This window comes from Megalops cyprinoides, chromosome 14 (genome assembly GCF_013368585.1).
Source record: "Megalops cyprinoides isolate fMegCyp1 chromosome 14, fMegCyp1.pri, whole genome shotgun sequence".
Taxonomy (NCBI): domain Eukaryota; kingdom Metazoa; phylum Chordata; class Actinopteri; order Elopiformes; family Megalopidae; genus Megalops; species Megalops cyprinoides.
Window position 1 is genome coordinate 33,089,209 of NC_050596.1, and position 18,043 is coordinate 33,107,251.

General features: G+C 49.5%; 1 protein-coding gene across 1 annotated transcript in view; it reads left to right on the forward strand.

Annotated features, from left to right (window-relative positions):
• The first annotated feature begins 401 nt into the window (after window positions 1-401).
• Window positions 402-18,043, forward strand: part of LOC118788763 (kalirin-like) — a 160,240-nt gene continuing 142,598 nt past the window's right edge. The window contains exon 1 of the mRNA XM_036544814.1: window positions 402-1,039. Within this exon, the coding sequence (XP_036400707.1) occupies window positions 973-1,039 (67 nt within the window). The 5' untranslated portion in view covers window positions 402-972. The remainder of the gene's footprint in view (window positions 1,040-18,043) is intronic.

The window sequence follows — 18,043 nt, forward strand, 5'->3', positions numbered from 1 at the left end:
CGGGGGCCGCTAAGCTGGATCGAGTCGCATGAGTGAAGAGCGGACAACCTGCGGTCCCGTGCGTCTCTTCTACATGCTGCTAATCAGAAACAAATAGCGTGCATTCCTGCGGTGACAGGGGTCAAAACCAGGAGGGCACTTCTCCCGCAGACGCAGACAGAAGTGAATTCGCTGAATATAAATTTCCCCTCAAATCAGAGCGCATTTGCCAACACAAACACCGAATTTTCCTTCAATTCAGAATCAGAACAGCGGTACTGAAGCAACACTTTATTGCGCGTTCAAAGACGGCGGTGGAACGGACGGAGTGGAGAGGGAGGGGGCGTGGGCAGGGGAGGGTGCAGAGAGCTCCGTGCCAGTGCATTGTTCGGAATATACACCCCCGCTGATTCAAACACGCTCACCAGCGCGATGGGCGGAATGCGTTATGAATGAGGATCTATTTGGGGGAAGACGCGACAAAATTGCCAAGATGGAGACGAATTTTTGAAAAAGAAAAACCCCCAATTTGCACCAGTCCAGTCACTTATATTATGTAGATTTCTGTGACATCGCTAACATATGCTGCCAAGGTACCGCTGTAAAGAAATCAGGTGCTGAAACATCGATTAATGCTGATTAGGATGCTGAAATTATGTCCGCAATGTGAAACGTCAGGCGTGAGCGAGCCATATAGGTGTAACGCGGCTTAATTGCAAGGGGTCTTTCTGTGTCTTCGGTATGTTGCTCGCGTTGTGGGTTTCTTGTGTAGCGCCGGAGCAGCCCGAGGAGGTTCCATTCTAAACAATAGAGCGAAATGCAGCACTGTCTGTAGCCAATAACACGGACGGAGAGCCACGGCTGGAAAACCGACAACTGCGACCAGGAACTCAAGACGGCAGAATATGGAGGTGATCGTGCACTGATTTTGTTACGTAGATCACTGGATATACTTCGCGTTTTATTTTGTTCCGAAACCAACCGGGAGACGAAATGAACACAGCCGAAGCCGCCGAGGAGGGTCCGGCCGACTCGGACACGGACGCGTTTTTTAAAGCAGGTAGGGTGACTGTGTGGTCGTTTTTGACCGACGTTACGCCTCTTTACATTGTGCGGGTATAATTACGCGGACTGGGATGGTCACTGCAGCGGAGGACGCAGCGTACTGATGTTGAGACGGGCTCCATTGCGCTGGTTCCTGAGATCTCCGGCGTCTTGCTCGGGGTGGAGGAGTGGGGTGTGGGAGACCCGAGTCCGGGGAGTCGGAGAGACTCCGTGGAGCTGAAACTGGTCGTGTGAAAATGCAGCTACAGCCAGGCGTGCACATTCATGCGTGTGCATGTTTGTTTACATACGTGTCCGTTTGGCTTATGTTTGTGTGCACTGGCCTGTAGTGTTGCTATGAAATCAATAACAAACACATGCATACAGCCCGGTACAGCCAAATGCTTAGTTTCTGTTGAATCTTACAGTGGACACAGTTGCTATGACATATACATAATTTGTAAATTTATTAAGGTCATATACATTGTTTCTTTGATTTCACTCCATTAGTGTAGAGCAGGATTCTCCTGTAGTGTAAAGTTGAGTCAGTACACTTGTAGATTGCCTCAACTTTGATCACGCACATTGTCTATTTCCCATTAGCTGCGTAGTCTTGAACATCATCATGTTACATGAAGGCAGTGCCCTATAAGACAATGATAAAGACAGTCTAACACATACTCCTAAATAGCTGAGTGTATTGGGTGCCTCTGTTTGACATGGTATCAGCGTTTGTTCCAGCAGATGGTTGATCATGCTGACATTTTGCACATTGGAGTGTTGGAACAGCAGACAGTGCACCTTAATCGAGATGTGGAGCTCTATATGAATAAGGTATGAGTGGGTGGAGCATGTGGATCCCTTGGCTAACCCCTCTGCCTCTCAGGTGAAGTGTAAAGGGTTTTATGTTCAGTGAGGACACCCTCCTTTGTGGTGAAAGGAGTGGACATCGGCAGAAATTTGGGGCATTGGCTATGTCACTGTCCCGGCCGGCGATGTGTGCAGTGGTGATCGGCAGGAGTGTAAGGATTCCACCCTCAGGTTCAGGTGTGCCACCTCAGTGTGACACCACACCTGTTTTAAAGGTTAGGCAGGTTTGACAGGAGGATTCACACCATCTTTTGGTCTGTCTGAATGTGGAAAGACCTGTGTGTGAAAAGATGATGTGTCATTTGTGTTCGAGCATTGCGGTGGGAATAATCTGAGGTCTGTCTGCGGAAGATGGCCTAGATGGAAGTGTAATACAGTTAGATACATTTCTGACCGACACATGAAAACCTTTTTGCAGCTACATTTTTAATGCGTGCAATAGCTTAACTGCATGCATAGCCAAAGCAGCAGATTGGTTTGTTCAAGAACAGGCTGTACGCAGCGTTTTTGCAGGAACGATGAGCCTACACTGGCTCAATGCTTTGTTCCTGTCATTCTTTTATCTAAACTTACTTTCTTGTGATTTGGACATGATTTGTGACATGAACATTAGTCAATGAAATCTGACAGGGGTGTAGCAGATTGTGTGTATGGTTTGGTGTGTGAGGCGTGTGTGTATGGTTTGGTGTGTGAGGCGTGTGTGTATGGTTTGGTGTGTGAGGCGTGTGTGTACGGTTTGCTGTGTGAGGCGTGTGTATGGTTTGGTGAGTGAGGCGTGTGTGTACGGATTGGTGTGTGAGGCGTGTGTATGGTTTGGTGAGTGAGGCGTGTGTGTACGGTTTGCTGTGTGAGGCGTGTGTATGGTTTGATGAGTGAGGCGTGTGTGTACGGTTTGGTGTGTGAGGTGTGTGTACGGATTGGTGTGTGAGGCGTGTGTACGGTTTGGTGTTTGACCCCATTCAGTGATTATTGTTAGCCTCGATATAAAGAGGCAAGAGTTCCTTAGTTGTCTGTGGGCTGAGAATGATGAAGGCTTAAGGGAAATGTCAAGATGCTTTCAAGATGTTTTCTTGGCTAAGATGCTTTCAAGTTGTTGTTTTCGAGATCTTTTCTTTCAGTCGCGGTGAGGGTGAGTGAGACGTGCCATCACACAGTATCAGTGGTCACATTCTTCTGGGGTGAACACAGTATTACTTTAGATGGACAGTGTGCTTGGCACTGTCAGTGTGTGTGTGTGTGTGTGAGAGAGAGAGAATGAGGGTGTGTGTATCTGAGTTTATCTGCGTGTGTCTGTGTCTCTGAGTTTGCCTGTGTGTGTGTCACCTTGTGTGGTTGCGTTTGTGTGCACGCGTTTGTGTGTGTGTGTGTGTGTGACCTGCAGCGTAGGAGTGTGTTTGTGGCCTGAGAGGGTGTTTCAGGGCCAGTGCAGGCAGCATGGTTGCTGTGGCTCTCAGGTGCAGTGCTGGTCAGTGTGGGACCCCTGGCAGTGGCAGGAGTGTGTCTGTGTCTGTGTGTCGGGAGTGTCGACGGGGACACGCCCTCGTTCCACACCCCTCAGACGTCCCTGGTCTGGTCTCCCACCACAGACCAGGAAACTACAGCGAGGGGACAGGCAGTGAGTGCCGAGCCTGACACCAAACAAAAAGCACTGCTGCATTTTAATGTAGCCCAACACAGAGAGCTGATTAAGAATTGATTAAGACATGAGGCAGTGGTGTTGGCGGGGTGTGCAGCTTCCTCTCATGCAGACCCTGCAGGATCCCGGGCCTTTGTGTGCTGCATGAGGAAGGTCGCATCTGAAAGGCCTGATCTCAGTATGAATCACCACGCTCATGCGAAGCATAGTCTCTGTGGAGGAAAGCGCAGAGTTTCAAAGGAAAAGGCTTAGTCAGTGGTTGCAGGGCAGATGTACTGTATTCCGGGAAGTGGGACAAGTGGATTGGGGGGGGGGGGGTTGCAGTGCAGGGAGACATTGTCTTTTGTGTCAAGGTCTACAGAGCCACAGAGCCGCCTTTTTCTCTGCTCTCAGACAGAGCTGGAAATGACTCCCAGATGGCGAGTGCCTTTAGCAGCCACCGGCGAGGGCTGTGACTTTGCCTTGGAGGGAGGGTGGAGAGGGACACAGGCTGGAGTTTCGCACGGGCCTGCCATCGATACCCCAGCACTGCTCCCCCCGATTGGCCGCCGCTGTGGCGACCGGGAGGGGCCATGTGCCCTGCGGAAAGAGGATGTTACGTGGTTGAATGAGCAGTAATCCATTCACAGCAGCGGGGCTGGGGGGGGGGGCATGTTTTTATGCTGCTCCGCTGTCGAGGAAATCCGCTGCCTGCTCATTCAGGGCTCACGAGCCATGTTCCCCCTGAATCCGCCCCCTTACTGGAGTAACATCTGTACATAAAGGCACCAGACCTGCCCTCAGGACTTGCTATTCAAATGCTGTCGAGTAATCTAATGGCCTCAAAATGTAGTGTTTTTATGCTCTTTCAATCCACTTTATAACAGAGAAATGCAAGCGCTGGCAGTCCCAGACAGAGCGATCTGGCCTGCTGCTTGCTTTTAACAAGGTGTGCATTACCAGGGCTGTGGCCGTCAGCAGCCCAGATAATTACAGCAGGAGATTGGCAGGGGCGGGCTTGCCGATCGATGGCTGGATTACTTTAGCCCTGCTTGCTGCGAGAATTAGCTGCCGGTGACTGAAACGCAGCACGCAGGAATCTGGCAAAGCCTCTGCTTTTCCCAAGATCGGATCTCTCTGCGCTGACTTGGCAAAGGGTCTCATTAACACAATTAATTAGTTGCATAATTAGATTGTTCACTTGAACCAGGTTTTTCATAAGGCAGCACAGATTTCGCTCAGCGCGTGGAGAAAAACAAGCGTATTGACGTCTTGTGTTTCTAAGTGGGCGTGCTTCTCTGTGGATTACACACACACAGACACACACACACACACACACACACACACACACACACACACACAGACATACTCACACAATTGAAATTCTGAGAATTCTGTGATGTTGGTGATGTGTGTATGGCCCCCCTCTCCTCGAGTGTGTGACGGGGGACAGCTGCAGTTGGAGCAGTGTTACCGTCTGCGGTCGGAACACGCTTGCGTTCACAGCCACTTCCTGTCACCAGCGTTTCAGGACAGCAGGGCCATCCAGCAGCCAAACATGTGCCTTTGTCTCTTTTTTCCCTCTATTTGAATGTGAAGAGGCTGAGCTGGCAGTAGGTTTCTGGGGCTGAGTGTCAGGGTTCAGTGGCTGAAGCAGCTCATACGGCCGAGTGACACAGGCTGTCCCACTAACAATGTGACACTCGCACAGCCTGTGCCCAGACTGAATTACACTGGCAGCAGTTCACTCCCTGCTGAGGATTTGTTTGAGTTGGACAGGAAGGAGCAGTGGCCATTCCCCAGACTGCTGCCCAAATGCCACACTGGACCGGTAAGCAGAGGGCCACAAGAGAAAGGAGTTGGGAGCTTCCTGAGGCACTTACTTGGTCTGTCGTCCCACGTGAGAAGAGGGTCCCCTCTGCCTGGTACCCCTCTCCTCCTGTCTGTGTCTTTTTGGGAGGGGCAGCTGTGGGGTTGCCCACCAGCACGTTGTGGAACAATGGCAGGAGCGCGCCCGGTCTGTTCCCAGCCACCGGGCGGCAGATGGTTAATTGCAGGCGCATGGAGAGCGAACAGGGATTTGTGGGGATTATTGAGTCATGATCTGGAGCACAGGGGAGAGTCAGGAGGGAAGTACCCCTCTCCGAAAATCGGTAGACTGGGACCTCTTCAAGGCGGAGACTCTCAGACTGTGGCAGTGGAGGCTGTGGTAGCAGAGCTTTTACTGCCGTCTGTAAAACAGCTTACTCTGCATATACATTAAACTTTAGTGCACATACATTATGCATCTTCGTTTGCATCCGTGATGGTGTGACAGGACTTTATATTTGCTTCCTGACTGAGGTATTTCTATTGCCGGCACAGTGGTCATTTAATAGCCCTGACTGATCATGGTGCAGGATGTGAGTGCATTGGTTTGACTGGTTAAACGCACATCGCTACTGCGGTCTAAAGGATGCACCCCGGCTGCCTGCAGTTCTGTGATTCTTGCTACTTTTGTAATACTTCACACAGTAAGAAACTTACCTTGATCGCTTAGATATTGGGACTGTTCATCATTTTTAATCATTTCTAATGTGGGCAGTCATTTTCCATAACGGCAGCAGATTTTTAAAAGGTCTCGCCTCAGTGATAAAAGACAAGCGTGAGTTGTTCAGTGTGGAAAGGGCACAGGAAATGGCAATCGAGATTCAGGCCGCAGGAAACCTCAGTGTGATTGTTACACTGAACTTCGATAGTGCATCCGAACAGGAAGGCACAAACGCGCAACAGCACACGGTGAATGCCAGCCAGCTTATGCACACTGATAAGATGCCTTCTGCGTTGATGCTGGTATACAGGCCTATTGCAACAGTTTATTTCATTTAAATTCTGCAGCTCTATTAAAGCATCACGGCTTGTCAATGAGTGGTGATCAGAAACACATTGTGAGATGAGCTTTATAGAAGCACTGCGCTTAGCAGCAAACTGTGTCACCACCGAGAGCGTCTCTCATTTTAATGTTAGTCACCACACCATTGACACGAACTGGCCCTAAAAAAGAAAAAAAGAGGATTTCGCTGAATCTGTTTTAATCTCTTGAAGTGTGTTTCCCATGAGTGAATAATAGGCTTTTCTCCCATGTGCTGTATTTCAGAACAAACAAAACGCCGTTCATGGATATGTTTTATTATTTTCATGTAAAGTTAAGAGTGGGCGTGGCAGCAAGGACTTGCCTGTGGGCGTGTTCGGTCCTGAGACTGGATGTGAGAGTGTCGATGCGGTCATATACAGAGGGCGCTGCCATGACAGGGACCAGGGACCACGGTACAGAGTGCTGGCCACACCCTTTTCTCCATTTCCATGGCAACAGCAGGGTCATGTCAGAGGGTTTTGGCACTACAGTGATCTCTCTTTACGCCCCACCAGCCACCCGCATCACCCCTGTGAGGGTGGCGGTGGCTGTGTTCCGGGAGGCCGAGCGGCAGACGGCCCCTCGCGCGGATCAGAGGTGGCTCCGCAGCACGCCCGGGGAGATTACCGCCGTGGGGAGATTACCGCTGCTTGCCTGGGCTGCTGCTTTACAGCGCGCGGGTTTCCGCTCCACAGAGATCACATCTCCGTCAGGGCTCAGGGAAGGAGCTCTGGCACGCCGTGTCCCTCACAGCTGTGCAGGAAGGAGAGAACGTTTCAGAGAAGGCTGTGGAGATGTCCCTCTGCTCCGTCTCTGTCTGTGTGCAGGAAGGAGAGAGCGTTTCAGAGAGGGCTGTGGAGATGCCCCTCCGCTCCGTCTCTGTCTGTGTGGAAGAAGGAGAGAGGAGCGACTCCTTGTACGGATGCCGCAGAACAGCAGTGGTGTTTCATTCAGAACACATGTTGCCACTAGAGTTGCAGATCCCCCCCCATTGTGAACATGCTGTTTGAGAGACTCTTTTAATGCTGATATAAATTACTGACTGGAGTATCTTAATTTCTGTGAGGAACAGTAATAATGTGACATTCCACAATGAAAATGTTTTCTTTATTTATGGTTTTGCATTTGAACAGTGAAGGCTTCCTCATCCTCCATTAGTGGAGTTTCTGGGAGGCGGAGCTCCTGACGCCAGCACCGCCCCCAGCCCTCGGTGAGCACCCTGTGGGGCAGGAATGACTCAGCCCCGCGGTCACATGAGCAGGGAACCAAGGAGCGCTCATGAATAATTAATTTCACACTCGCTGTACTGTCTCCCAGATCCATCCAATGATCAGGGCCGGATGAAAACATTTCAGGGTTGTGCTGTCTTTCCAACCGTGCCTCTCTCAGTTAGTGATATGCATTTATCTTTCTATCAGACGTCTCATTTAGTGTGAGGTGTGTTCATGACACAGGCCGTTCTCTCAGACTTTGGGACATTTTTATTTCCCCAGTGTCTGTTGTCTGTCTTTGTGTGTGTGTGTGTGTTTACTCTTCACTAGACGTACATTTGAGAAGGCGCACTGCTTGTATATTTTATGCACACTTAAACCCAATAAAAAAGATTTTGGAAGACACGGTAGACCTGCAATCTAATTAAGAAAAAGAAAGGAAACCAGAAGGAGCTGCTGTTGTGAGAGAGAAGGGTAATGAAAGTAGCAGCTAAATGCTACACGCTAATAAGCACTCAGAAAGGGCGGTGTGGCTGAACAGGCTGTGCTGCCTTCAGCAGCCCACAAGATTGGTCTGGTGTCAAAAGCGCAGAAAAAACCAGGGTAAGCTGAAATGGGGAGAAGCTCTCCAAGGAAAAGATGCTGTGCTAATGCTTTCTGAATGCTGTATTTCACTGTAATGGAAGTGGGGGGGGAGGGCAAAGATGGGGGGAAAATAACCCCTGGAGGTTTATGCCTGTTAAGCGACAGGCGTTTCTGCCCTGCACCCTGGTCTTCTTAAGTGCTTGGTTTGCAAACAGTGTCGGTGTGGCTGTGATCAAGGTCACTGTATCCGTTGTTACAGGCCCGCTAGGCTAAGTAGGGCAGGTTTGAATTCCAGCTGTGACATTACTGTTTTTCCCTCGGGAGCAGCGCTCTACCCAGCCTCTCTGGCTGCAGACACAGCTGCTGAAGTAGGTAACATGGAAAATGTTAGGAATGCCTGCGAGCCGAGAGGGCCGGGCAGTGAGTAATACACTGTAACTGAAACACTGGCGGTGAAATGACACATATCTCCCGGAGTGTTGCTGTCTCAAGAGCAGCCCATTGTAGCGATGCGGAAACAGGCCGTGTGGTCACCGTGTCACATCGTGGCCCACGCTGTTCGGAATGGAAACGGAAAAGTTTTGCCTTTCGCTCATGACTGGAGCCGCTGGCGAGGGTTAAAACACTGAGGAGGGAACCACTGAAAAACAACTCGTCAAACAACCAAAAAAAGGCTGTAGTAATAATAATAATAGTGGTTCTCTGCTGAGGTTATGAATTCCCTTTATGCGTGGCTGTGCTTGCAGGAGACCCCTTTATGTCCCTCTCTGTAACTGATGAGCTCGTTCAGATTTATGAGTGTTCTCACGGAGGGCCAGGCGGCTCTGACGGTGTGTAGCGTTTCATATTTAACGCGTTTTAGCGAGCCGCTGGCCTCGTGCTCGGGGACGCTGGCCCGTTACGGCTGCGCGGCTGTGTATGTTGGCGGGTTCGCGGGCCTCATTGATGACTCCTCCAGGCAGTCCGTCTGAAACGTGCTGACGGTGAAAGCCCGGCTGAGTGCAGCTGTTATTAATGACCTGAGCCAAGCCCTGCGTTTAACATAAAACAAACCTGGCGTAAATGCAGCGGCCAGCTCGCGCTCGGGGCTCCTCAGCACCCCCTGCGTCCGCCGCCACGCCACACCGCGCTACACTGCGCCTCGCACCGACAGGGCGTTGACAGCAGGGGGGAAATGACCTCATTGATGGGCTCCATCCTTTGGGGTTCTGTTTCCTGTTTTATGCGCGTGGGCCGTGGACAGAATCCCACCAGCAGCACTCAACACCACATTAAACATGTGCTGTAAATAGCTTGCGTTTAACTAAAAACTGGGGGGAAAAATCTCCCACACCATATGTCTTTTTCTCTCATATTCTATTTTTTTTTTTTTGCTTGTGATTACAAATATATATCTTACTCTGTGTTATTTGTGTTGAAGAAGAATGGGCTGGTATTCCCAGTTCATAGCAGTTTGATCCACTCCAGCTCTTTCAGACAGCAGGTCAGCATGCTGAGGGGAAGCCCTCCTCGGTGCCGCTCTTCAGCAGGGCCGCGTTAGGTTTCTTTTCACACACACGACTCCCTGTGTATAAATCAAACATGGGGAGTTCAGATCGGTCGGAGATGAGTATGCATTGAGTGTGGAGAGAGAGAAGCAAAAGGACGATACATTCCTTCCCTGAACTTTCCCACCTCAGCCAGTTTAGCAATGTAAAATACAACTAGTTCCGGGTGCAAAGGTCATTTATTGAGAGCTAAAGAGGCTGCTGGATGGCTACCCTCCAGGAGGAGCGGTGAATGACCCAAGTCTTTAGGACATAATTATCAGTTCAGCACTGCAAAGACAGAGAAGATGTTGTATCATTCTGCAGTATGGAACACTCTATAAATTAGTTGAAAATGCATGGTTCGCTGTTTAGGCTGGCTCAGAGTAAGGCTTTTATCTTATATTAGCAGGTTAGGGCATGCACATGCTGCATTGTAAATTACTTGTCCGCCTCACTGAGCTCAGCAGAATGCTGGAAAGTTTTCGAGGTGGGTTTTAATAATGTCACTGGGTTTATGTCTGCGAGGTGGAGTTACACACATCCAGGGATTACGGAGGGACTCCTGCAAGGTACACAGCCAAGTTCAGCGCGCGCGACGTGTAATGTCCCTCTATTAGGCCTTACTGGGAACATCTGGAGAAGGCATTCACTGGGGAGAGACCAGCTCATCACAGCCATAAGAAGGGCTTTAGACTGTGCCCAAGTAGGAAAGCAAGCAGCAGGGAGCACGCTGCCGCACCAGGAGCCAGAACTGCGGGAAAGGCGATGAGTGGCCTGGCAGTCTGGTTTCAGGTGCCTCGTTCCGGTGCAGGGTAGCCCAGTCCCCCGCTGCTCTCTAATTGGCTCTCTCACATGTGGGAAAAGCGACTCCTTCGGAATGCGGGCCCAGAGGTCCTGACGCCGTGGTTGGAGTGCCGTGAAGCAGAGACGCTTCAGTTGATGGGAGTATACTGTAACACAGCAGCTGAATTAGGAGCACTGGCAGCCAGAAGCCGATGCTGTCACTGCCAGGATAAATTACCCCAGAACCAAGAGCTCCAGTTAAATGCAAAAAAAGTAACAGGCCTGTTCCATCTACACTGAACAATGAGGATTCACTGGATACCTCAGCCAAGCTTTTTTGAGTTTAGATTCTGTGACTCAGCCTCTCACATTAATCAGAGCTAAATGGTGAGGGAGACAAAGAAATGCTTGAGCTTAGTATAGTATAGTATAGTACTGCGCTGGAATGCTGAGGAAAAATTCAGACCTGGCAAAGAGCATCTGAGATGAGTTTTTCACCACTTGCTGTGTTCCTTTGGACACCTGTGCCTGTAGAGCTGTGATGAGTTATGTTGTACAGCCAGCAGGAGGTGCGACTCAGAGCTGGATCCTCTGGGATCTCCTCACTGCCAGAGTCAGTCCTAATGTCAGAAATTTTAGGTCTGCATTGCTTGCTAATGCTGACACATTTCCCAGTCTAATAGTACTAGATAGTGGCCTGTTCTAATTCATACCATCCCATTTTTCAAGTTTGCAGCAACAAGGCGATCAATTACATTAATGAGAAAAAGAGAGTAATGGGGTGATTGCTTTAGCGAGCGCTAATTACTGATCTCATTGTCAGCCGGGTTGGGCTTCTCATGACTGCGGGACAAATTACAGGCTATGAGTGAACCAGGGGAAACCTCAGTCTTTAATCCAAATGAATATATGGGACTGTAGTTAAGAATTAAAAGACAAAGAGAAACTCAGCTGCTTTCAATTTGGTAAATAATGTCATCACATTGACTGGAAAACACAATGTAACAATTAGAAGCAAAAGAATCGCACCATAAATGGAGTAAAAATTCATAGATGTAATAACCTTTTTTGTGGCATTTGGTTTCCTCATATAGGGGTCTGAGTCTTCTAAGGCAAATGGAGAGGGAGACGGAGAGAGAGAGAGAGAGGAGGATTTCAGTTTGAAACACATTATATTTAGACACTCAGGAATGGTGCTGAAACTTTTACTGCTGATTTTTTTTTCCTGGATCGTAGAAACAAATCAAATGGCGTTAGCGTAAAACCTTGGAGATGGTGATCACATTCAGGAACAGAAAAATGCGAAGCGCTTACTCAGTGGTGAAGGTTTCTCAGCTTTCGCTGGTCTAATTCAGAAAAGACGTGTTTAAACTCCGAATCCCCGGTTCGGTTTTGCGTGTGGTGATGGAGGTGGCTGGATGGGGCTGCCGCGTGTGTATCCAGGGAAGGCTGGCTCGCCGCTGGCTTATAAAGCGCTCATTTTTGCTCCATGGCTCCTTATGGACATGGCAGGGAAAGCAATCCAATTTGCTTTACCACAAGCGGGTTTCTGCCAGCAGAGTGGTACAGTAGAAGAGCTGGCTGAGTGTTCCGGCCGCATATTGTCAGAGGGTCTCATATTATATTGGAAAAATGCTCGGGATAATCAGAATTTTCCCTCTTGCTTTTATTTTCAGGACATAACGATCTCAGGGACAGCGCTTCTTTTATGGGTCTTGGAACGGCCATCCCTTGCGAACGTGGCGGTATTACTGTCTTGCAGAGTATGTTTTTTTTTTTTTTTTTTTTAAAAAAAGCAGATGTCAGTCTTAATCAGAGCGAACTCTCATTAGCTCAGATCTTATTTCAGCGTCCTTGCACTGTCGCCATGGATACAGGCGCACTTCATAAGAGGAAGTGGGACCAAAGCCCCCGACCACAATTGACTAAACAGATTCTGCAGAGAGCGCCTCTGCGGAATCAGCATTCAGCGCTCCAGGCAGACGCTGCCTGTAAGTGCTGATCTAGGACCAGTTTTGCTGTTTAGCTCATAATAGCTAAGGATAGAATTGTGGTTGGAAAGTGTGATCCTAGATCAGCACTTACGGGTAACTTCTGCCTGGAGTAGATCCAGCAGCAGGTCGGTAAGGCAGAGGTTTCTCAGCAGATGCAGTTTTGAGGGTCTCTCTTACCTGTGGGTGAGATGATTGTAGAAAGCCGACCAATGTGGATAAAGCAGAGAGAGGAGGAGAGAGATGCATAGGATGTAGCAATGGGTTAAGCCCAGTCTGCTGTCCTCAGGGTCTGTGCAAGCTGTATTACTAACAGACTGCAGTAGTTCAGGGGTTTTTGTTTCCCAAAATATGCATTGTATTGTAATATTTGAAGTCTGGAAATATTAGAAAGGTTTTCAACAGCTGATCTCAGATCTGTGCGACTTTACCAAAGTATTCTACTGGTATCAGGTTTAGGTGGTAGTGGATGGGGTGCTATATTCGTGCTCGGTAGCTTGCAGACTCAGATGCTGTTGGGAGAGAGTACGTGTTCAGCGGAGTGGAGCTTTTGATGCCTAAATGGAACCAGCATATGCGGCCTGAGAAATGATCGCCGATTCCAAACCACCAGCACTTCCTGGAGATGGTTACCCAGACTCCCTTTTCCTCTTCATTGATATGTATCTACTTAGCAGACACCGTTATCCAGGACAGCTTCTAGACTGTCTTTTACTCTGTTACCCTTTTATACAGCTGGAATGTTGCTGAGGTCAGGGGCTGTGACGGCTGTATCACACCCTGGAATAAATCCTGCAATCCTGAGGTTCCATAACCTGGCCTGCCCCCATATAGAGCAGTGTCTCCTCTCTGCTTAATGAAAAAAAAGCCAAATGTGTCTCCAGCTGCTCAGAGAAAGTTGATACCTTCCGGTGGGAAAACCATTTAGCATGTGCTGCTAATTTTAAAAGGAAATATATGCAGTTTTCTGTGTAGTGTCACCTGATGGAGGTACATTACTCCCTTTGCCTGTGGTTCCATTTCCACTGGTATCTTACTAAAGTAGGGAGAGGAAGCCTCAGCCCTGCTTCAATGGGAGCATCCACACAACCCCTCTCTCCCGCTGCTAAATCTCAAAATTGGGATTCTAGTTTGGTGGTTTCTAATATGGTTTTTTTTTTAGTCGTCCCTGGCACTCTTTGCCTCAGAACTGAACAAATTAAAATCAAATGGCATTTAATACCCAGCTTATGCTTGGGATTAGACAGTTCACGGTTGGACTTAACACTGGCAGCATAACAGCATCAAACTGTGTTCTCAAAGGGGCCCTGGTCCCAATGCTTCACAGCAGGTAGGATTGGGAAAAACACCTAGAGACCGTGGTAGCTTTGCAGACGATGTGTTTGCAGTTCTTCTGCCAGACTCATGCGTTTTATTCTCCTCTCTAACCGGCATGCAACTACTGCTGGCCAGACCCTGTACTCACATAATGGTGTCTAGTCTTAGGAAAATTTCGTAGCATTTTACTGTCATTATTTAATTACATTTGTTATGGAACCTCTGTAATTAGGGGTGCATGTCTGGTGCGGTTGTGAGTCCCGGACCACACCAAGGCCTCTCTTTGTCGATGTCTCTCTGTGGCTCTCACGCTTGCCGGTGCCCTACACCTTTTGAAAGCTCAAAGTCAAAGCTTCACATTGGTTAGGATGACTCCTGGTGGCCTCCATCAGACAAACACAAAGTCAAACGAAGGCAGCCCCTGGGTTCTGGGAGATAAACACGCAGATTGATTTGGAAAACCCCTGCCCTATGTCTCAGTGTGAGTTATCCTGCCTGCCATTCACCATGAGCACAGCTCTGCTGGAATGATTTTTAAAGACTAAAAAAAATTACACACGAAAAGTAATACATTAATGTGAAGTGCAGATGCTGTGGCTATATTTAGGCCTTGTAATGTGGCGTTTGTGAAGCTGTTGGTTTGGGAAATCAAAGCGAAGGCTTTTTCTGGAAGGAAGTGCTTTTTCCCCTCTCCTGCCACCGCCTGCTCCATCTCAGGCTGATAATGAAACCGTCTGTGTGCCGGGGGGGGGGGGCATTTTCCTGGACCGCCGTTGATGTACAGACGTCCGGGTCTTCTTTGGGGTCGAGGCCTCGCTGCGCAGACAGGGCTGTGATTGGGCGTTGCCCATGCTCTAGCTGCTTGCCTTTCCCGTGCTGAACCCCTGGCTGCGTGTCTAACGGGGGGAGACAGGTGGGGTGTTGGGTACGGTGTGAGAAACCCGATGGAGGCAGCAGGCTGGAGCAGGAACAGCTCTCCCGCTGCTCCGACTCATGTTCACCTCTGCTGCGGTTCATTTCTCCCCGTGTTTTTGGACGGTGTCCAGGTCTCTGCCTTCTCATCGGGCGTGTGTCCGCCTCGCTCTCCTGCTCTGCCTCTTCAGCAAGCCCCTGTTCCCTTCCTCTGAGTCTGCAGTGACTCCCTCACACAGATACTCAGCTACGAGGTTAACCATTCCAGTCAAACCGAGTGGCTTTCCAAGCCACAGCAAACTGATAGACGTGCTCAACATGGAAGTAATAGGAATAGAGTTTTAACTGTATGACAGACGCAGCACGGTGGTGTAGGATGCAGCACGGTGGTGTAGGATGCAGCACGGTGGTGTAGGAAGCAGCACGGTGGTGTAGTGAGTAGCAGGGTAGTGACTGGTCAAAGCTACTCTTTTCTTCCCTCTCCTACGTAACTGCAAAGGTTCAGTTTGGGAACCCAAGTGCTCCTAACATTGTTGCAAGTTGCAGTACAGTTTTATTGTAGTTGATATCATGAACCTTGCCAAAGGAATCTAAATAGGAGGAAATTAAGTCATGTAAATGTGGATTTAAGACTGGAAGTGAGAACAAAAGCAGTGAGTTCTGATTGTTTTAATCTTCCCACAGTCTCAGTGTTGCAGGCCAAACTCACCAGTGGGGTAGGTCATACCTCCGTCTTTCAATTAGCTCAGAACAATTTGCTGTGTGGAAATCACTAAGGAAAGTGCATGTGGTGATTCCTGAATATCTATCACCCCAGTCCCTGGCCACGATGAAGGTAAAAAGGATCGTATCCATGGAGATATACCTCACTGATTGCTAGAGCCCCGGCTGTATTAGTGTTTTATCTGAGACTCGGAGTAGAGCCTGTAGTTCCCCTCACATTTCATTAAGAGAGAGATGGAGTCTGGAGGGAAATGTCTGGCAGAACATCGTCTGTGAAAAGAGATTTGGTGTAAAGGCTGTCGAGTGCCTGGCCTCCCACCTCAGTTCCCTTGATGTCTGGGTTGTTTCTTATTACCTGTGCAACGGGCTCCGCTCAGATTGTGCATGGTGAAAGGGAATGAGCACATCCCATCTCAGTAAAAGGGAGTTAAACACATCCCCATCTCATTCTCTGTCCAGATGAACTGCAGAGGAGTTACCATTGTCCCAAAGCACAGCTTTCATACTGAAGTGTATGAACTGGATCTCTAGAATAAGTTTATATGTCAGAAAGCTGAGAAAGAGCAAGGCCAGGAATGTGAGCATTAATTGTTGTTTTGAATTACTTAGGTAATCAAAGAATTTCTATTTTAGATATTTCATTTGCCTTTAGTCTCAGTGGCTGACAAGTACACCATCATGTTTAAGCATCAAAAAAAGGAACATTTGCACAGAGGACGTAGGGGTGTGTAACATCAGGGATGGAAATGTGGAATGGCCGGGATTGTGGGGGCTTAATCATTAACAATGAGCGAAAACTGTGTGCGTGCGCGTCAGTGAAACCACAAAACCGTGTATGTTTGTTAAATGGAGCCAGACAGACATGTCAAAATGACCATCATCTGAGAGCTGGCAGCACTGCAGCAGCAGAGGAAACCACAATGTCCACAGACAGGAGACGGCCCACTATAAAGCACCACGGTACATCTATGACTCTGACCTGCTCTGAAGTATTGACATGATTTCTGATATTGGGATGCCCAGTGTTAACAGGTCAGAGATATGAAATTAGCCATAACACATACCGTGTCAGGCAGATGTCACATTCACGCCTGTGATTCTGAAGGCTCTTCTGCACAGAAAAGGCCTCAGAGTTTCGAAACGGCAACATGCATGTGTTTCTGTCACGTCCCTGTCCAACACCACAGAGCAGTTTAGGCAGACTCCTCACCGCCTGGCTTCAGACACACAGGTCCTTGGTAATGAGCCACGAGTTGTTGGGTTTCTTACCCTCGGCTGTGTGCGGCGCTTTGCATAATGACAGGAAAAGCTCATTGTTGCTGCAGTGGAAACACTGGATTGAGTTTCTCGCTGTAGGTTCAGGAATCCTGTGGAAAGTGCCTGTGGCGTGAACTCCGAGGCAGTGCGGATGAAAATAGCACAGATGCATCGGCGAGCTCAGGAGCGGGGACCCGGCCGTCACCTCCAGCTCAGCGAGACCCGCCTGCTGTGACTCTTGACTGCTTGCTATGCACTGTGATTGCATCGCTAAATATACGTATGGCTGTGATGGTGTGGTGATGTGTGATGTTTTCACTCAGGTCTGTTCCAGGGAGCTGTGGGTGTGGGAGGTGCGGGGTGCTGACAGCGTTTTGGCCGAGGCCTGTGCAGAGTCTGACCGGGCTGTATCAGCCCCCCTGAGGCTTGGGTTCCTGTGTGGGGGGGTGTGAGGGGCGTGTTTGCCAGCAGGTCGTGTCCGTGTCACCGCTGAAGGACAGGTGACCGATGCTTACGTGCCACCGGCTCCTCAGAGATTCCAGCCTGTGTGAGGATACTCTTCCTCGCTGCCTAGCAACAGCAGACCTGGCGTGTCAAGGTCGGCGTGACCCTGGCGTTTCTGCCGAACACTGGGCTGGCCGTGGAGGTCGCGTGCTGTTTGTGCTGGAAAGCTTAAACGCAGGAAATGTTCTTTTATTGTTATCGTTAGTGCTTTTGAAATAAGACCTGCACGTGAACATAACCTTCTTCTGCCAGAGAGGCTCTTCCCAGCAAGCACCAATTTCTGTAGCCAGATGTCTGGCTGGAGTGACCCCTGACTGTCACAGGGAATTATGGGAAGCTGGGACAGTCCCCTCACAATGGATAAAATTGAGGAGGTTTCTGTTGTCTCCTGTGGAGAGAGGCTGTGCGTGGCTGCAGGCTACCCGCGGCTACCTGCTGGTACAGCTGGCAGGCCTGACCTGTGTGGGAGCACCTTGGGCCTGGCGTCACTCCAGCAGAACTGGAACAGGAGATTCCCACAGGAGCTGAGCTGCCGTTCTGCATAACACAGTGCAACAGAGAGAAGATCAGAGAAAAGGTGGAAGAGATGAGGTCTGGAGTGGTGCTTATGGGGATGAGCCAGGCGGGCTGTGAGGGGTGTGTGTGTGTGTGTGTGTGTGTGTGTGTGTGTGTGCGTGTGTGCGTGCGTGCGTGCGTGTGTGTGTGTGTGTGTGTGTGTGTGTGTGAGCATGTGCGTGCGTGCGTGCGTGCACGTGCGTGCGTGTGTGCGTGCGTGTGCGTGCGTGTGCGTGCGTGTGCGTGCGTGTGCGTGTGTGTGCGTGAGTGTGCGT